The 21,860-nt window shown below is 45.1% G+C and overlaps 1 protein-coding gene across 1 annotated transcript in view; it reads left to right on the top strand.

Moving 5' to 3' along the window:
* The window catches only part of LOC109528930 (heparan sulfate glucosamine 3-O-sulfotransferase 3A1-like), a 20,870-nt gene extending 2,227 nt beyond the window's left edge, over nucleotides 1-18,643 (top strand). Inside the window, exon 2 of the mRNA XM_019891998.1 lies at nucleotides 17,877-18,643. Within this exon, the coding sequence (XP_019747557.1) occupies nucleotides 17,877-18,498 (622 nt within the window). The 3' untranslated portion in view covers nucleotides 18,499-18,643. The remainder of the gene's footprint in view (nucleotides 1-17,876) is intronic.
* Nucleotides 18,644-21,860: the final 3,217 nt, after the last annotated feature.

Genomic DNA, 21,860 nt, shown 5'->3' with positions numbered 1-21,860 from the left:
CATTAACTCCACAGTGTGTCTAATGGGGCCGTGCTATATAGAAGGATTAGGGGCCATGATAAAGGTTACCTGGGTGTCTCAGGAGGAATAAGTCACCTTTTGCGTCGAGTTAACTATGCCATTAGCGAGCCGGACCACCAAACTTTTTTTTCTCTACAGTACACACACACACACACACACACACACACACACACACACACACACACACACACACACATACATACATACATACACAAGCTGTCTGGCTACATGCGCGCACACACACGCACGCATCCACACACATGCACGCAGTCTCTCTCTCTCTCTCTTTCTCTCACTCACACACACACACACACACCTCCCTCTTTGTTCCTCCATGAGAGTGAACATTCTCTTTTTGCCATCACTCTTTCTCACCCTTCTGTTTACCTATTCATCCATTGTGGAATTGCAGGGAGGAGGGGGCGGGGGGTTATATCCATGAGGGTCCCATCTATCCCGAGACGTTGCCAAGATTCCCCGGAATTTTGGACCGTGCCGCCAAGGACGGCGCGCTGCCCCCCCCCCGCCCCCCTTTCCACCTCCTCCTCCTCCTTTGCCACCTCCTCCTTTTTCATGCTGCCCATTTAGAAGAGGAGCAGCCTTGAATGGCAAAGAGGAATAAATAAGTGTTAAAACAAGCAGGCCCACTCGGCAGGAGTTCATGTGCTGGAGTGCTGGCCTTTGATTGTGCCCCCACCCTCCCTCCAACACATCCCCCCACTTTAGATGGTAAGTGGTTGGCACGGGGTCATGGGGAGGCATGTAGAGGCTTGTGGTTAAAGCGGGAAATTTTTCCGCCTTTTTACCCCAGGTTGCTGTTCGCTGTACCGACAAGGTACAAAGTCAACCTACCAATTCGCAGGCTGCGGAGGTACCATGAGAAGCCCCTTTTGCTCATGTCTGGGTAGAACGTGTGCTATTTTGCTGCGTCTTTCACACCACTTCCCACCATTAGGTAATTAGATGGGTTTGGTTGTTGACTTAACGAATCTGTAAGTTATAACGGTAGTTCGTTGGAACCAAAAGCAGCAAATGGAAGATGGAAATGTTCCCATATCTAAAACGAAAGGTGCAAATTGATGAAAATGAGGGGGCGGGGGGGCGGGGGGCAGCTTCTCTCACCTTATGTCAAACGCTGTTGTCAAAGCACACCAGGTGATGTTTTTGTTCCAATTCGACGACTTTGAAGGTAGTATCAGCGGTGCGGCTGTATAACTTTATTTTGGCTTCCTGATTTCATATCCGACTCCAGAAAACTTAATTTATTGGCAAGAAAATGCCAGCTCATTTTTGCAAGGCAAACTGCGTGAAAGCAGTGAAATGTGAAACTCAACCATCAATCGGACCATTTCATGCCGTCAGAGTTTCGTGTCGACGAGAAAACGAGTCTGACATCTGACTCGTCTTAATTTGAATCCTCACATCCAAAAGTTATGTCATCCCTCGTCTGCATGCGGGAGGCGCGCATCCATCGCAGGATCTTTGTTTATCGCCGGGGGCCAGGACGGGTCGCCGGTGCCAATCCCTCCTCGATGGGAACCCGCCGACCATATTTTAACGCCTCCTAAGCTCTTAATGGGACATGGCAGCTCCAACAGGCCTCCTTCTCCAGCGTCCCCCCCCCCCCCCCCCCCTGCCCAACACCACCTCGCACCCCCGCCTCGCACTTGTCCCGCTTGTGGGAATTTCCACCCGGCGCCCCCAAACAGACGCTCACACGCCCAAAAGCAATGATGCAAAAACGCTGTCGTTTGTCATAAAAGTGGACTTTTTCCACTGCGTGCCGCCTCACTACTCTACTTGCTCTAATGTCACGGGGTGAGCAGACATCATTTGTTTTAGCTGTAGAAATGAAAGTGCGAAGACCATCTAAAAATCAGACGGGATTTCATGATTTCAATCAACTCCTGAAAAAAAGATGTCATTACTAACATACAGTACATACAATCAGCTGTTGCATCTTTAAGTTGTCTTGCTCCATGGCCTTACTGCAATTGCATTTCTCGAAAAATAAAAATAAAATTCATTGGTTTGATTGCTACTTTTAAAAATTCCAACCTATTTTTTAAAATTTAACTTTAACATCCTTCCTTCTCCCAGGGTGACTGGCAATTTTTATAACTGTACTATACAACCACCCTCAGCCTCTCACCCCGAAAAAAACCAACTTTGAATGAAACATTCCCTGTTGTCTTTTAATTTTTAATTACAATTTTTAATTGCTTTTAAACTCCCAAATTTTCTCCTAATATGATTTGTTATATTATTGTTTTACCATTCTTAAAATAACAATTATACACTATATATGTACACATACACATACACATACGTATGCATTGCCAAATGTATAACAGCAGCTAATTAGTTTTTCGACTAAAATTCTTTGCAAGCCATTTCCACCCGTGATCACGATTGCTCGCGCGCGTGTGGGGTGGGGGGAACCCTCCTCCCTAATCTGCCTGCCACGGTTCATCTATCATCTCCTCTGGTTGTGGTCCGCCGACAGAAGAAATGTGCTGCTCTCATTAACATGCAAATCCTCATCTAAGGAGAACGGGATCATAATAGCGTCGAAGAGGAAAAAAAAATAGAAAGCCTCTGTCGCGAGGATGTTGCTACCATTAGTTCCTCGACTCACTTGGAAAGCCATCTCGCTCCAGTCTTAACATACACTTACTGTAACAATTACCAATGCGCAGGTTGAGATTAATTGAATCACCGCGCGACTTCCCTGTACTCGGACGCCAAGCGCATCAATCACGGCGCCGAACGCAACGCGGGGACCCCTTCATCACCGCCCTCGCGAGACGCCGGGCCGAGCCGTCGCCCTTCATCTATCAATAAAGCGGTCCGGGGTGGCAAACTCATTTCCGAGCACGTTCTCTCGCTTTAATCAAGTCGGCCGGCGTTGTGCGGCGGAAGCTGTCGGCCATCTTTCCCCGCAAACGAGCGGCAATGACGGACAAGAGAGAAAGCAGTCGTAGTCAGGCCGAGACTGCGGCAACTCTTACAAATGTAGCGAATGAAAGATAAGGGCCGATGAAGCCCCTTTTATTTATTTTTCTTCCATACTGTGAAATCTGTGCAAGATTGAATAGAAGCTATTCATGATAAGTCGCACTGTGCACAATAGAAATCAACATCTTTCTATTGACTTGGACGTTACATTCATATTATCTGAACCAATTCCAGAGAGTGCCAGAGTTTGTTCGTTTTTATAATCTGACAGACACACACACACACACACACACACACACACACACACACACACGGGCACTCAAACAGAGGTTGGTGCCTGAGGAGGTTCCTGCCGTCTGTTCTCCGTCCGCGACTCTGCCAGGGCGATTGGCGCCGAGCCGCCCTATCGCCACACAGGCGCTTGCAGATAGCAAAACGTGCACGGCGAGAGTGCCAGCGTGCGTGCCTTAGAGCGCACTCGCTGTGGATGCTCATAGAAAAAGGAAAAAAAAACAACTTCCTTGAACAATCTTTCAGCCTGCCTGCCAGGGGGGGAAAAAAAAACTTTTTTCTGTCAAAGCAAATGTTTAAGTTGGAAAACGGAAGATACACGCAGAGCGAGCTTCCTTCTTTTTGTCGCTTTCTGAGTTTTTCATTTTTGACAGTAAAAAAGTGGAATAAAAGTTTTTACATTCAAATGTTAAAAAAAAAATTCACGAACCGTTAAGACATACACATTTCATGTTTCAAGATCTCGCTGTTTTTTTAATAAAAATAAAACACGTTGAATTTACACTTCTGAAAAATAATGAAAATACATATTTTTTTACATTAAAAATGATAGGTTACAAGATATCACACTATTTAAAAAAAATGTAAAAATCAATCTATAAAAGTGGAATATTATAAGATAAATCATCGACAATTCGACATATATTTTAGGAGCATTTTTTTATTTAAATTATTTTTAAATACAAGTATAAAAGATGTCACACTATTCTCAATTGTAAAAAGTAAAATAAGTGGAACAATTAAAAAAATCTCACGAATACTTAAAATTTTAAAAGAAGTAAAAATGGTAAAGAAAAAAAAACAATACCATTAAAATGTATTTTAAATGTAAAATATTTTTCGATTGCAAAAAATTAATAATATTAATAAAGCTATCAATGTGACGCTGTCTCCATCGTGGACGATAAGATCGATCGAAGTGTATTTTTGCGTATTTCTGCACGCTCGATAAAAAGTGGCCCTCTGAGCACTCCTTTGGAAATATGAATCCCAAAATAAAAGCTGGGTTAATATATGGGCTAATACCTCATAAAAGGCGCGACAGCTGCTAAGCGGACCGGAGATATGATGGGAGGGTGGGGATTCTTGGCGGGTTGGGGTCGCACAGGTTGCCGACTTGTGTACACACAAACGCCGAAAGTGAGCAAACAACGAAATCCTTGAAACAATGTAACACGAGGAGGAAACCCTTCACAACCATCTGCTGGAGCTCCCAGGGTGGCACATTTAGCAGACTCCCCTCTCGCACCCCCTCGAAAGTCATCAATCGGTTAGCCGCTTAGCTTCAGGCTAGCTGGCCTGCAAGCGTTTTAACGATTTGCACGAGCCTAACGAAGAATCCCGATGACAATTCCAAATATGATACTACGAGTTTGCATGTTCTGCCCGTGCCCGTGTGGGTTTTCTCCGGGTACTCCGCTTTCCTCCCTCATTCCAAAAACATGCGTGGCAGGCTAATGGAGCCTTCGAAATTGTCTCAAGGTTCAGAGTGTACCCCGCCTCCTGCCCGAAGACAGCTTGGGTACCAGACGGCCTGGGGCTGGCTCACAAGTGGCCTAACAACAGCTCTTATTTTAGCGATGAGTGCGTCAGGTGCTTGCGATCCAGGTGGAGCAACCCTGCACCTGCTACCTGTCCCCACACCCCCCCCCCCCACACCCCCTCCCCAGGGCAGATTCCCCACATGCCGCAGGGCAGCTGCTGACAAGGCACTACTTTGGAAAGCCCTGCATGGGGCCTCACAGGTTCAGCTGCTAAGGGAATGTAACGATGTCAGAGGGGGTGGCGGAGGTCAAGGAGTTGGCGAGCGAGAAGGTTGCCGCCCGAGGTGGAGGGCGGCTCGGGGGTTTGAATGGCAGTCGGCGGCGCGTTGCATGCCTTCAGCGGGGAGGTGAGCGTCCCACTTTTACAATCGCGACCCCCCTCGATAATCACTTTCACAATCCAAAGGCGGCTCAAACCGGATCACGTTACATCCGCTGGGTGTACCGCGACAAGCCCGCCCGAGACACCCCCAAGCCCCCCACCCCCCGACCTCCACTGAGGCTCCAGTTCACCTGCCGCCTCCCCACTCGATCCAACCTGCTGCTAACAGATGTGACACACTGCAAGGAAAGTGGAAAACATGGTGCACCAGTTACACCGCAGCCAGTTCGTCTAGCCTGGGGTGGTATCCTCAACGGCTGCGTCTCCTTCACACTTGACATTTATAATTTACAAATAGACCAGGAAAAGGCTTAAACTTGCTCTGCCCACGTGCGTGCCATGACGAAAGCGCAAATGTTTCGTTATCTCGGGTTATCCGGTTCAAATTGGGCCGAAATCGGTTTAAATGGTGTCGGGTAACGTGTCCTCTGAAGACACCCGAAAAAAAAAAAGACCTTAAAAATGTCCGTGTCAAAGTAAAATGGCTGATGGGGGCTTAATTCGAAATGAATTCTGCAGAACGGTGAGACAATTTCTCGAGTTTAGATGCAGGGGGGGAAAAAAAATTCCTTTAAATGGCCACTTCAAACCAAAATGGTGGACTTCCTGTTGTTATTTTTTTAGATTTTTTGTTTCTGGATTTAGGCACACCTACCAAATTTTATGTTCCAATGGGAAACTGGTTTGGAGGCTGCATTCTGCTTCTGCAATTTTTTGTGGGTCTCCTCCTGATCAACAAATTTCACATTACAAATAAAAATGGCTTTTACAGCAAAATTTTCATTTTAGGGTGGCGTACACTCATCTGCAAAATGTGGGTTTGAGCTATGAAAAACCTCTTTAAAAGCTGATTTATTTATCCCCAAAATAACAGCAACAAAAACGTCCGTTCTTAGCCTCACTTATTGGTTTTTATCCACCATTGTCAAGCTTTTGGCTGGTCAGGAATTCTTTGAACACCCACTGACTTATTGATCCTATTGTTTCCTGGTGTAAAGGTGTCGACCCCACACGCCCCGGATGACTTTCTTTTTATGGGCTGCTTTTATGTGGAAAGCGGACACCTCAAGAACGAGGGTTAAATCACCTTTACGGTCAAATCCATTTTTTTCCGACCATCCCGTATGCGCTCCTCCTTCACCACTCCCATCTTTTTCCCTCCCATCTGCTGGCATCCTTCTGCATTGTGAGCAACATTAAATCATTGTCGTTGGCTTCGAGATAAACGATTCAGCTGTGTCTTTGTCTTGCGTGAAGCAGCATGTGGCTCATTGCCAAAAGGTCAGTCTTGTCCGCCGTGTTCCAAAGAACTGGAAGCAATTGTCTTTTTGACCTAAGTACCGAAACAATCGTATTTTTTAATTTATTTTTTTTTAACTTGGCTCAAAAGCGTAATTGTTGAATCACAAACGAAACGATTGTTTGGACTGAATTAGGGCCGCCATTTTGAGATGTCATTTTCACTTTCAGGCATAGAGTGGGCGTCCTCCCAGCGATTTTTATTCGCTGTCATAACGGAGTCATCAATAAGCAGGAGGAGCGGCGGAATCGGTGAGAGTGGGATGTTCTGGAACAGGAGCCCGCCTGTTCTTTATCTGCCAAGTACGGGGCCCCCCTAACCCACATCAATTATTAACCTGGCCAATTAGCAAAGCTGCATTATTCACCGGGAAGCTGCGACAGGCGTCCATTAACGGAGGACGCTCTCTTCCCGCGTGACACACCATGTTCGAAAGCCCGCGTGTTAAGTGGTTTACTTTTATTTTTTTCCCCCCTCATGCTACATCCACACGTGGATGATGACGTCCTCTGCCATTTTGTTTTGAAGCAGTCATTTTAGAGTTATTTTCAAAGCCCCCAAAATAGTTTGAAAATGCAACCGCAGAAGGCAGTTTAACTTTGAGCTATTGTTTTCGAGAGAACGCACTGCGAGGGATTTGAATTTTTGTCAGCGCATATAGGCGGAGCAATGCAGTCAAGCTTGAAGACTTAATTATTCTTAATCCTATTATTTTTATTATTATTATTATTATTATTAATTTAGCCCCTAAAACCAGTTTCAACAACCAACGTCAAATTCTACAGACATGACTATCATGAGTGGACCCACAAAAAAAGCCTGATGAAGCCAGGCCAGAAAAAAAAAAAAAACACAGGATATGAGCCATTTTGCTTTGAAGTTGCCATTTTCTGGTCTATTTGGCTCTTCAAAAGCAAACTACTCTTGGAAGGACGAATTCTTTTTGTCTGATTGTTTCCAAATTTTAACCATTTGTCACGGATGGATTGATGACACAAAATTGCGTTTTTGTCATTGCGTGCGGGCGGCTCATGGTGGCAACGTTTCAAAGTTCATAAAATGCGAATCTCTTTCTCAGTCAATTCGGATCTTGGCCAAACATGCACGATGAACCGTACACCTCCTGATAGAAACGTATAGATGCAATAACTCCTTCGCTTTAATCAAGCGTTGTTTCCCGTAATTATACATCAACATCCAGTCAGCTTGTCACCACGATTTATGGACCCTCAAATCACCGGAGCATCTCTTTTCCAGTTGTCCTCGCTTTCCGCGGATCGCCGGACAGTTATTTGATAAGAGCCATTTATTATCATTTGCTTATCTGTATAATTGATGCCCCCCATGTGAGCCCCTGCTATCATGTCATTGTATAAACACTCAAGTTGGATGTTCAAGAAAAAAGCTCATGTCCATTATTTTCAGAAAGGATGTAGCCTTAGCCGGGTTTCCTTGAGAACATCTTCACCTTTCGTAAGAGTCTCATTAAGTCTGCCGAGATGCAAGCGCATCGATTGTGCTCTTTTCGGATTCACCTGCGGCGCTGATTTATGGACCTTCGGAGACAAGCCGATGTAATTAGGCAGGAGTTGTCAAGCTAAATCCTCCCCCCCCTTCCACTGCACCAATGCCGCCGCCACGCTTTGACGACTGTGCGCCGGGTGAAACATTGCATGAAAGGCCCACGCGGACCCTTCTTCTGACACACCATTTGTTACCGTCACACTATTTTCCACTCAGCAGCCCGCCGGCGCTAAATGTTATTTTGCACTTTTTCTGGCTTCTAATCGCTGTCGGCCTGAATCCAGCAGCAGCAAGCAGCGGCCGGGATATCCCCCCCCCCCCAACCCTCTCCCTCCGCACCCACAAAAAGCTTTTATGCCAGCTCTGTCTTGCATGCACAAAACGTGCCTTGGAAAAAGCCGCCAGCTAAATTTCCTCATCAACTTTTTTGCCCGATCATGTTAAAAATCTTTCAGTATAAAACTCAAGTAAACCCACTCACCACTGTCATTTAAAACCAGGATGCAGACAGAATTTAACTGCCTTTGGATTCCATCAAGCCGCGGAATTTCACGCAAATTTATTTATTTATTTTTGGGTTAGCTTTTTTTGCTGTATGCGGATCACTGAGATAGAAATAAAGTCTTCAAAAATGCTCTCTGTTTAGGTGTATAAATTGAATGAAGACAAATTTAGACAAAAAGTTAAACAATTACTCCATAAATTTTGCAATCATATATCAACATAGATTAATTCTTTATATTTTAAGGCGATATTGAAGTCAGTTTCGATGAACAAATTTGGATTTGCACCTAAAATTGTGTTGTTGTTTTTTTTTATGCATGTTTGTGAGCACATTAGTCTTTATGCTAATGTGCCTGACAGCGCTTCGCATTGGCCTTAACTGTCGGGAAAATGAGCGCCGTTAATGCACGGCTCGTTTGGCTTTGCGGCTTATCTTCTCATCGTGTATCTTGTGAAGGATGACTGTTGATGTGCTTTCCGCATTCATTGTTCAAATTGTAGTGTGGACAGGCGGAAGCGTTTCTCCACGCCCGGATCCGTCAATTGAGCCCGGCGGAGTTCTATCTCAATGTTAATGTGCCTTTTTAGGACGATGGTGTCAGAGGGGAAGATTGAAAAATATCCTTCTGATTGATATTGTCAATTATCGGGTCTGTGAATGCCTCATTTAACGTATCCATGGCGACGCAAACCATGCTTAAACAAATGTAATTGGCTTGATGACAGATGGGTTAAATTGTCTTCATAAATTGAATGGTTGCGCTTCATTCACCTTTCGGCAAGGCCCGCCCCAGAAATGCAAAGAGGCCAATCACATTGCAGAACTGAAGTCCAATCCAATTTATTTAGCTTGCGTTTCTAATATTTATTTTCGAGAAACACGAGAGGGTTAGGACGCCTCACGGGCGAGGGCGACCTGCACTACACTGCATCCTTTGTCCTCAGGCCCCCAGTCATGCTATTTTATTCCAAACGCCATCCGTTTCCACACGGCGGGGCCCAACAGGCTAAAACATTAGCACGTTGTCAACGGCAGCTCACACACCACCGTCCTCTGTTACACTTCATGTTGAGCCTCGAGGATGGAGTTACCTCGCTACACTCTGGGGAGGAAGAGTAGGAGCCTCCCCCCGCCCAACCCATGCTTTCTCACAACGTGGGCAGGGGGTGGGGGGGTTAATTGGTGGGGGTTCCCAGCCGAGCCGCCGGCAGCCGCTGCCTCCAGTTTGGCCTGGAACATTTTTCACCTTTTTCTCACCGCGCCGTCCCGCCTTGCCGGTCTCGTGTAACGTGACCTTAAACACTTCCTGCTTGTTATGGTAAAACGTCTCTAGAGCCTGCACACTTGGTTTATTGTAGTAAAGTGCTGCTGTTTGGTTTAGCAACCGAGTTGACAAGTGCTCAGCAGTCTTCAACCAGAGTAGTTTTGGGTGTTTGAACCTACGCAGTTGACATCACTACCTGAATCTAATCTTGTGAGACAAAAGTAACATCTTTAGAGAATATATCAAGATTTTTAGGGCAAAAAGTTGTCATGAGGATAATGTTGCAATTTTACACCAAAGTCATAATACGATAATACTATGAGGAAAATAAGTCACAACCTCGCAGGAGTTAATGTTAAAGGCAAAGGTCTGATTTTGAGAGATCGGGTAAGTCAAATAATTGTGATATTATGAGAAAAAAAAAAATCTTAAAAAAAATATATATAAATGCAGCATTCAAATGCATTTACATACAAAATAATTTAAAAGCAAAATAAAAAAGTCAAAAGTAGTTTTTTTAAATTTCTAAAAGATTTTGCAAAATTATAATCAATGTACAGTATATTTAAAAAAATGTCAATCTCTCCCCAAAAAAAATTTAAGGGGAAAATGTCAGAGGTTTCGTGGTTTATGTTGAGTTGTGCTAAGTGGGGAGCACCCGTAGTTGTTAATCCCGTCTGTGGCGCTCTCGCTGTGGCTTGGCACGAAGACGCGGGAAGCGACGGACGCTGCCAGGCGCTTTGTGTTTCCGAGCCTGGGAGAAATGGAACGAGGAATGGCGGAACACACGGAAAAGAAGAGCTGGCATAATCACGTTGACGCTCTCCCATGTCACGCCGGACTCTCACGCCCGCCTCGACTTTCGTCGCTTTGGACAGAAACCGGAGCCGGGTACTTTGCACCGACGGGTTTTTTTTAAGCTATCTCGTAAACGTGCTGCTTCTCCACGAGTGAAGCGCACGCCTGCGTTTTAAAAGTTTTACTGTCAGATATTTGGCTTTCGCTGCGCTTCGACTCTCCGCTTTCATACTCAGATGAAGTTTCACTGCTTCTCGCCGTTGTGAAACGTCACCCCAAACACTTTATTTCAACCTTTTCCGCAAAACGGCTCCAGATAACACCGGACCAATTCATCGGCAAGAGCATTTACGTGCCTCTGTAGTTGCTGCTGTTTTGGTTAGCAACAGAAAGTAAACGTTTCCAACGCAGAAGTTTGTTCTTTGTGTCTCTGAATTGACCTTTTTTTTTTTTTTAATCCTTGGTCTGGTTCCGAATCAAGTCTTTACCCACTGAGGCACCTATTATCGAATAGACTGAGCAATAGAAACCCAAGAACCTACGAAAGGGGGATGATATGAAAGACAAGAATTGCGGCAAAGGGATTTCCGGCGAAAGGAATAAGAAAGAAGGACTAACGGGATGGGATTGTCTTTTTGCCAGTGAAATACTTTTTTTCGCGGCTTATGGATCTGTTATCGCACTCGAGTGCGAACGTTTGATTTTCACTCACCAACGGGCTCATTTTGGAGCGCGTTGCCATAGTAACCATCCCAAAGACAAGAGCTGCGGGCTAATTATCACAGAGCGTACCACCCCAACTCCAAAGTGCTATTGTGCACGCCATCATTTTTACTTGATGTATTCAAATCAGGCTTATGTGGAGCATTTGAACGCCCTCAGATTAACTGAGCACCAGAGAGAAAAATATTGGGTGGTGGAGGTGGGTTGGTGGTAGCGGTGGTCCTAATGACGCCACATTGACCATGTAAGCCAACATTCCGGGGAGGACAATACGTTAAAAATAAGCTTTGCTATTAAACGTTAAGGTATCTTATCTTTCCGCGAGCCGCTTAAACCCGCTAAAAGCTGACTTGGCAAAGAGAGGAAGTGTCAGTGAAGCTAATCCCGCTCCAGTGTCATCGCCGCAAAGTGGGTCAGGGAAGTATGAAAAAGTAATGCGAGGGCTTGAAATATGCCTTCGCAGCGGGCCGCGAGAGTGCACGGACTGCTTAAAAAGAACACAGAGCTCCAGGCAAGAGTGCTAATTCCTCAAGTAACAAACAAGCTATTAGCCAGGCTAATAGCTCGCGTCAAAGACAATTTTGGAAAGTAAGCTAGTGAGAAGATGACCCAGAACACTGAAAGGACCTGCAAACTTTTTTGACAAATCTTTCATTCTGTTACTTTGTCTGCTTTGGAATTTGACAGCGAGCATACGGTGCATACGATACAGTCAATGCAGATGTCAATGTGAACAGCAGCAAAAATTGTATTTCATGTAGAACAGATCCTCTATCGACAGTATCAATCCATACTGTGCCATATTAGCAATTGGGAACACAAACTTGTACTATATTATGCGTAGCATATTTCGGATGTTTTGGAAGCAGGCAGCGGTACGGCATGCGACTTTATCAGCATGTTTGCGCCCCACATGCCAGTTCATCCAGTTCCCGATTCAGGCTTTAAAATAATACACTTCTAAGTTGAGTTATGACATATCGGTGTGCCTTTATCCTTCCTCACCCGAAGCCGTCTTCCTCACGCCGCACCTCACTGATACACCTTCTGGCTGAATAATTCACCGAGCGCTTTGCCGTAAAGATAAAGCTGTTTTTTTCTTTTTCTTTTTGCCCCTCTCCCTTATGCAATAAACTGGGGACTGACTGGCACTGCACAGTGTGGCGGGGGGGAAAAAAAAAAAAAAGACAGATCCTGTTGTATAAATAAATTTATAAGGACGCACCGGCAAAAGCTAACTCTATAAAATTTTTACTCTGCTGGATGGCGGCAGCTCGTTCGGTACGGGAAAGAAAAATGAGGATAAACTAGAGGGCAAGGTGAGTAGTGTATTTATTTTTACGAGATGTTATTTCGACGATGAGAGCGTGTGGTACAATATTCTCTCATAGTCCATTTATAATCCATATCTCACAAATAGCACATGTCTGATTATTTTTATTTTTTTCCTTCCCGCTTCATTTTCCCGGCCTCTAATATTTGAGGGTGAGATGGATGTTTTCCAAGTGGAGCCCCCCAGATGAGATGGATTACTGTGGCGAGAACCCAGAAGGAGAAAATCGGCTTTTTCTATGGATTTTTTTTTTCTATGACAGAAGAAAACTCCATTATGAAAATGAATATTTGCATAAAGATGCCACCGGACACATTCAGCAAACCCTCGGCAAGAACTGTACCAAAGCAGATAAGTGTACCACAAAACATGTTCATGTTATGGCAGTTCGACAAAGCGTAGTACCAGGCAGACTTTCCCATTCATTAAAGCAATGTACCCACACCCTTTACACTGCTACCACCCTTCAAAAAAAAAAAAAAAAAGAAAACTCAAAATAAAACCCACTTAAAAGGCATTGTTTTGAGTCATGCAACAATAAAACTGATGACAAAAAAATATCAACACATTCATCACAACAAGACATTTGCCCAGAAAATATTTTGGGCAAAAGATCATCCGATGGCAATTTTTCTCTCTTTTCGAAGATTAATAGCTACTAAAGCACAATATATTGTCAAAATAGTCAAACGTTCTGTCATTCATATGTTTGTTCTTGTAAGCGTCAAGGTACCAAAAGAGTTTTTATTGGCCCATTAATCGGTTATGGGGATTTTATTGTGCCAAAAAATCTGAATCAGCTGCGCCCGCCAAAACATCAATCACAACGGGGCCCTTGTTATTAATATTGACAGGACGTGCATTAAATTGCCCAATATTTGGTTGTCCAAAACAACAATTGATGTTCATCGCTGCCTTTCCAAATCATCTGTCCAACATCCACACACAGATTGCGCAACTCTATTAGACTACTTCCACGCTCCAAAAAAACAAAACAAAACATGTCAGCAACCATTTTGACACGGTCTTGGATATATTCGTCAAAAGATTCAAAACAATGTCGGGATCAAACCCTGGCAGCCATGAGCTGAAGTTTATTTGGATTTTTTTTTTCCCCCCCGAGTTCCGACTTAGTGAATAAGCAGGATAATAGAAAAGGTTTTCAAGATGGTATCTTTAAAGGAAAAAAAGCACCACACACAAAAGCAAAATTCTCCAGACTGGCAGAAAACAAGCGGGGTGGCGCATGAGAACCGTCCGGGGGTAGGAAGCAATTTGAAGAGACTAGACAATTACAAGATAAGAGAGCCATCATCCAGTCTCTGGGAGAAAAAAAAAAAAAAAAACATGCGGCGACGCCGTCTGGGAGTCATCCGCCGTGGAAATGACAGGCTATTTTTTTCTTGATAAAGAAGCAAACTGAGATAGCGACGTCACTCGGGCGGAAAAACGAGTCCAAGAAAAAAAAAAGTCCGTTTTTAGAATAACCGGAACTTGATCGTGAGATTGATCGAAATGTCCATGATAAATGTATTGTCGCGGGAACACATTTGAACTGACGTACAAAATACTTCAGAGGAGTATGACAAATATCCTTGAGCCACTGAAACATTTTGAAAAATGCCGTCTGTTCTTTGAAGGTTGATTTGGATTAGCTGGAAAAAATCTGGCGTTTAGGGATAAAAGTGTTGGCGAACTGCTTGCCACGCTGAAACGTGCAACGGTTTGATTGAAATAAATGGACGGCCAATGTGCCATAAATCCGTTTTAATGTGTTGTGGTGACAGATAACATATGTTGAAGCTATTAGGGTGAGAAAAAACAGGCATCTACCTCCGTGTCATTTCGACGCTGCATTTCCCGGTGTGGTGGGGGCTGGTCATTTCGACGCTGCATTTCCCGGTGTGGTGGGGGCCGGGGGTGCTGGCAATGTATCTTTTCTCGTGAGTTGGTTGGTGGGGCTGGCAATGTATCTTTTCTAGTGAGTTGGTTCTGTGTTCACATTTGATGATGATGATGATGATGATGATGATGATGATGAATGCTGTCCAAATGTTTGCTCATACTGGTAGAAATAAAAGCTAGCAAAGAAAAAATCATCTGGAAGGAATATTATAATGTATTGTAACATCATGAGATGAACATTCTTGCACTCTCAAACTTGAAAACAGTTCTTGGTTAAGACCAAGTGCGTCTGGGGGTCCCAAATTGTCTCAAAAGGCCCCATCCCAGAAGTGTTTGTTTTTTTTTTTTTTTTAATTTAGATTTCAAGGAGCAAATTAAAATCTAGTTGACACGTCTAGCACGACCCACAAAAAAAGTCTCAAGAAACTGCCTGAAAACAAGGAATCTTTTTTTTTTCCATTATCAAGCCACCAGAATTTTAGGATAATTCAGCCCTCGAAGGCAATCTCACTTTGCAACATAAGATTCAGACCCAGAATCTCACTGAAAATTAATGAACACATTTGGCCAATGCCGATCATATTCTACTTTTCTTGCCAAACTGGAAGCAAAGCAGGTAAAAATCTTGAACGTTCAAAGCCTGGAGGCTCGTCGGGCTTTCCTCTTCACCACCAAGCAAACCATTACTCGAAATCACCGCCGCGACCTCCTAAGCTTGCATCCACTGACCTGGAAAATCTGCGGCGCGGTCCGAGCCTCGGCGAGTTGGCCTTTGCTTGGCCGGCAAACAGCAGAAATATTGAGCCAATTACAAGATGATTATCTGCTGGCAGTGGCAGGGGAGCTCGCTGCGGGTGTGAGTGTATTTATGCCTGCCTGGCAGCGGGAGCAGGGAAAATGAATCAAAAGGGCCTGCCGTGTGAAGGAGGAAGCACTTCTGCCTCCTTACCGCCACTTGTCCATTGACAAGACGCTGGCTGCCGTCCAAAGCTTTTCGTTTCCTGGAAGGACAACGCCAGGAGGCGGCTGCCGTATTGTCCGCAAGACCCGGCGGGGCATGTAGGCGTTGATTTTGCGGCTTTCGTATGACAGGCAGACATGAGTCACGTTCGTTTACGAGCGGCGGGAAACGAGCGATGCATCCGAGCTATTCAATTTTTTATTTATTTTTTTAATCCTACAAAGACAGCATTGAGCGATGAAAAAGCGAGGGCATGCTTTCGAACCGGCAAGTCCTGGCATCCCATTTGTTCTTTTCCACCTGTGACGTCAAAGTCCTGACAGGTTCACAAGACGTTCCTACGCCGCATCCAAATTCCTCCAAAAGTCGTCTTGTTCTCACTGTTTTTCTTGCTCGCCTCCCAAAGGAAAACCGAGCCAGCAAGATGTAAGTTTGATTTAAAGCGGTCAGATGAAGACGTCAAAGTCAAACCTGGAGGAGCGGTCAAACACTTTCTTACGCCCGGCGAGGTCAAGGAGCGAGTGCGATGCTAGCTCTGGACTGCACATGAATTGGCCAAGCTGACAGAAGGGGAGCCCGGGAGCAGAAAAAAAGTCTTCAAACAAATTGCATGAAGGACAATTATAATATTACAATCCCGCTCTTTGAAACTGGCCATCTGAGTGGACTTTTTCCTGGTTCGCCGTCCTGGGAAATCACGCGCGATGACTTGCGCACTTGTTTGGCTTCGTGTCACACACACCACCACACCGCCATCCACCTCACTGACCCTGAAACTGCCCCCACCCCAACCGAGTGGCCCTTCACACCCCTCGTGCCTTTGCTACATTGACCACAGAACAAGCATGACACTCGGCATCAAATATGGATGCCTCCTTTAGCGCAGCCTCATCTCTTTTTCATACACCCAATGATGTTCTCGCGCATGAGGCTGCTTTTCCTTGAGCTGAAATTAACGCTAGCGGCAGGAAGGCGATTTGTCAGTGCCGACATCAAGCTTGATGAGAGAATTTCCAGCAGGCATCGCTAATGCTAGCTCATCAGCTAGCTAGCACGCTAATTTCAGCTGACTAGCTCATCAGCTAGCATTTGCCCATCGAAGACTTGCTGTGGCCATTTGTAGATGCTGCTATTTCCTTTCTCTCAACTGCCGTCCTGCCTCTATGACATTTCGGAAAATTCGCGGTTCGATTTTGTAAATGGCAGAACGTTACCATAACAGAATTGGACTACAAGGTACTTTCGATCAGGTAGCCTGCAGGAAGTAGCTTCAGACTTGAGTTTAGCTGGGCGCTTAGCGGGACGTTCGACCCGGCGGCCACTTCGTCGGCTTCAGTCCTCGCCTGGTGAGGCCGATGAATAATTGACGTCTGCGTTCTGTACTTGGGTGAATTTTAAAACTGCATTCTGCAGAGGTTCTAAATGGCGGAGAAAGAGGCGCTGTTAATCATTCATGGTTTGCTTTTTACCTGCTTTGCTTCGCGTTGCCGGGTGGCGAGTGCAGAAAGAGAGGTCGGGACGTTTCGCCAAGAAAATGTCTTCGCGCAGCTTTGTCGGCGTAAATATTTGAGTCTGGATTTATGACGCGGTTTTCATCAGTGGGGTTTCATTTCAGGGAGGTTTGGAATCAACGGTCGAATAAGTAGAATTGCTTCGCTCCCGGCTTCGAGCGGAATCACACCACCCGCCACCGAATTTCAAATAAACTTGATGAAGCACGAGAAGTGAGAAAAACACACGCAGGGCTGATGATGTTCATCTTTGGTTTAAACAGGTGATCAATTATGCCGAGAGGCCCTCTAGACTTTTCAAGATTTCATAAGTGGGCTTCACATTGTATAATAGAGAAAGTATCCTCTTTCAAAAGTTGCACTTGCAGCAGCATGACGGGAAAGTCGCAAGCGCCAAAAACACGCACGCACGCAAGCACGCATCCTAACATCCCTCATGTGGCTGCAAACAAAAAAAAGCCCCCCCCCCCCCCCCGGGGAGCAGCCAGCTTGCTTTCATAAACCCCTGAAAGCCACACGGTGGTGGAATCCTGGAGGTGTTCACCGCAAGAATGTCCCGACGTCCCAGGACACGCCGACACTGCAAGAATCAATATTTGCCCGCACCACCCTCTCTCAGCAGACACCTGATCAAGATCAAATAAATAAACGCGGTCCCGTGTTATTCTTCACTGATTGAAGCTGCAGCGGCCTCTGTCACATTTCCTGTGTCCGTGTGAAAGGGAGCCATCCATCCATGATATACCGCTTGTCAGCTCCGAGCTCAATCTCGGTATTGACGTTGTACTACTTTCCTATTTTGACGGGATTTCACACCATCGTGTGATTCATTCTTTCCCGTCTCTCATCCTGACAGGGATCTGATGCCCAAGACCTTGGAGGGCCAGATCACCATGGAGAAGACCCCCAGCTACTTCGTGACCAAAGAGGTACCCGCTCGGATTTCGGCCATGTCGCGGGACACCAAGTTGATCGTGGTGGTGCGGGACCCGGTCACCCGGGCCATCTCGGACTACACTCAGACGCTGTCCAAGAAGCCCGACATTCCGTCCTTCGAGAGCCTCACCTTCAAGAACAGGACTACGGGCCTCATCGACACGTCGTGGAGCGCCATCCAGATCGGCATCTACGCCAAGCACCTGGACAACTGGTTGCAGTACTTCCCCATGGAGCAGATCCTGTTTGTGAGCGGCGAGCGGCTCATCAGCGACCCGGCCGGCGAGCTGGGACGCGTGCAGGACTTCCTGGGCCTCAAGCGCATCATCACCGACAAACATTTCTACTTCAACCAGACCAAGGGGTTCCCGTGCCTAAAGAAGGCGGAGGGCAGCAGCAAGCCCCACTGCCTGGGCAAAACCAAAGGGCGCACCCACCCAGACATCCGCCCAGAGGTGGTGCGCCGCCTCAGAGACTTCTACCGGCCCTTTAACATGAAGTTCTACCAGATGACTGCGCACAACTTTGGCTGGGATGACTGAATGTGGCGATCGACAACATGCCGAATATCAGGGAGAAAGTTCCGTTCCCCCCCCCCCCCCCCCCCGACCTTCCACCAATGAATTGGCTAAAGCTAAATTTGCATCTTTACATTTCGCTATCTTTTCAGTTGAAATGAAGCAATGACAAAAAAAAAACAACGTCGGTCAACTCAATATTTGAATTTGATAAACTCCTTTGACATTCCTTGGAACCTGATTTAAAATGAATAAATGCATATACATCCAATATAGATAATTAATGTCGCTACATGTAAAGAGAAATATTTTACCAGGTCTAATAAATATAATGCACATACATAAAAATAGGAATACATTTTTTATGTATAGTAAAATATATATTAACATTTAATATTAATAATAATACTGAGGATAGATTATATAATTTATTAGTAGAAATTAAAACGTGCTTTCCACAGATTTTGCATTTACAGACAAATCCTGTAAAGTGATTATCAAAGACAACATTTCTATTTTCTTTTTTGGTTCGAAACAACAGAGAGAAATATTGAAAATTTAGTTATCTTTTGTCAACACCAAAAAAATGCAACGTTCAATCGATAAACTACATTGCAACTTGAAACTTTGACGCGTGTGACTTTAAATCACAAATTCATCATTTTTTTGGCTTTGATGCAAAAAATGTCTGGGTTTTTTTTTTGTTTGTTTGTTTGTCCCCCCCCCCCCATTTAAACCTAAACGTGATCCCTTCAAATATGCAAAGTGTGAGATTGTGTTTCTGGAACAATCAAAATGAGATATTTATGGAAGGACTTGTGTTTGTTTGATGGATGCTTTGCTTTGAATGGCAACAAATGCACCGACTGATTCAACGCCATATATTGTATTTAAAAGCCGACGTACGGCAACAAAGCTGCTTTTGAAGCTAAACATTTTTCTACCGACAAAATCTCAAAAGTATTTTTGCAAATGTATTTATTCCACACGTATTTTGAATAACTCTCGCATTGGACACTTCACTCTGGTGTGTTGACAGCACAGGCTTCCTTTTCACTTCCACTTTTTTTTTTTTTTTCCCCTTTCCACGCTCGCCGCCACCCGAGCTCCTTCGTCCCGAAGCGGGACTCCAGTTTCCTCGGACGTGCCTCTCCGCTCGATGTCACTTTTAAAGCCTCCGGGGGCCGCGTGTGCCGCTCGAGGAGCACAATGGCCCGCTTGTGTTCCTCCTTTTGTTGTGTGTGGACTTGTAAAAACAGATGTGCATCAAAAGAAATGCAAACGTTGAAAAGGGTTTCTGGTTTGAATAAATGTTGTTGCAAATATCGTCGTCATTATTTTTCTTATATTGGTGTTTGTTGTTTCACATGATTTTTTATTTATTTTTTTTTAATATTTGGTTTTTTTTTTACACCCTGGTTATTGGTCTTTTTAATATTGTCCTGAAAGCTGGCCTTCTGTCATTGGTTTTAAATATTGTCAATGATTTTGTTTTGGCAATGGCTCTTTAATATAACTATAAACATGCACCCAGCAGGAAGAAAAAAAAAAAAAGATGTCATCTCTTCTAGGACAAACAGAAACAAACACAACCATGAGTGCAGACCACACACACACACACACACACACACACACACACACACACACACACACACACACACACACACACGGTTGTGCACCTGCGTAGTGTCACCTGTGCTCAATTAACCCTCACCCGGACCACCTCTTTAACTATAAGCCATCGAAACCCCCCCTCCCGTTCATCTCAAAGCATGCAAAACACTGAGCTGGGTCTTTGTGCACAAGACGGGTGGGCTACCAAGGCCCCCCCTAACAGCAGCCCCTCGTATGACGTGAGGGAGGGAGGGGAAGGGAGGGGGGGGGGTTCTGAGACCAGGAATGCGGGCCTTTCGTTGTGACCACACGCACGCCGAAAGACTCCGACGCGGCGCAGATCGCAAGTGTGTTTTCCCTCGTAATCCCGCCCTGGCCGAGCCTGAGCAAATATCTCCGACAGGCACGCTCCACGCTAATCAAAACAGCCGACCAGGGGGCGAAGAACCCCCTCCACCTGTCTCCGCAAACCCTAATAGCAAGCACACTCGTACCGTAAAGAGTGATGGTTTGATGCCAAGTAAGCCTAATTAGAAACAAATAAATGAGATATTCCCTTGAGGAAACACTTGACAGCGCCCACCCTGGCGCTTCCTTTAGTCAAACTATGTCGGATGCCAGAGGCAAAAAATATCCTCAAATTTAAGCTAGGGGGGCCGACACATCACAGTCTTCTCCGACTCGTTTGTTATTTGCGGTGTGAGTGTACACGGCATCACACTAACAGCTGTTTCTCATAGTTATGTCTTATTTAGTGACACGAGAGGCTTCAAAATGTGCTTCGACCACAATAACAAACACAGCCAATTAATTAAAACCTTTTGGGGTTTTGATCCAGTAGTCGTGTGTGGTGCAGCTGTGCCTAATATTGTGACAAACGTCCCAAAGAAAGAACTCTGTCAGTTATGGGGAACTCCCTCCAAACGGCGTGCGAAGGTCTCGCCGCCGTGTGAGTCAGAGGTTCCAGTACGGGGGCCCGTGGGGAGTTTGTCTCGTGTCGCTCGGCATTTGTCAGCGTGCGGGGAAAATGTGAGGCCAACGTGAATGCGTGTTAAGCGGAGCGTCAGGCTCAATCAAGGCCTCGCTGAGAGGCAGCAGGTACTCCGGGTCTGCGATGCATGAAGACGTGTCTGGAGAGTGTTCTGTCAATTGCAACAAGTGACACTTCAAAGAGCGGCCATTTTATTTTAGAAATGGCTGGCGAAAAGGCTGCTTTTTTTTTTCCCCATTGCAAACAAACAGGCGGCCATTATCACCAACTCGGTCGCCTTTGATGTGACGCCTGTGACTGTGTCTGCACGCGATCCCTCAGTTAGCCGCGACCCCTTGAAAGCATATTCACAGAGGCAAAGAACAAATTCGTCAACTCAACATCAATCTTCAACCAAGATCAATACTGAAGACCAATAACAACATTTTAAAACATGAATTCCAGAGACTTCATCAATGACCTACACCAAAAACAATGCTAACGACTGATACAAATGATAAAAGCACGACACAAATGGTCAAAACCCAATATATACCACAAAATATCATATAAATATCAATGACCATGACCCCGGACAACAAAGATGGCACCAAAGCCCCATATGACCACAGATCAATACTGAAAGGCAAAAAGACCCGCACCACAAAGTCTTTGGTTCTACTTGTAATAACTTTTTAAAAAATGAATTTTGCACGACCGGAAGGTGTCGGGGAAAACAACCTGCATTGTTGTTTATCGCAGTGAAGGTTGTAAACATTTGTCCTTTGATAAAGCGCAGGCG

Source organism: Hippocampus comes, unplaced genomic scaffold (assembly GCF_001891065.2).
Source record: "Hippocampus comes isolate QL1 unplaced genomic scaffold, H_comes_QL1_v1.1 scaffold953, whole genome shotgun sequence".
NCBI lineage: Eukaryota > Metazoa > Chordata > Actinopteri > Syngnathiformes > Syngnathidae > Hippocampus > Hippocampus comes.
This window is presented reverse-complemented; position numbering and strand designations above follow the sequence as displayed.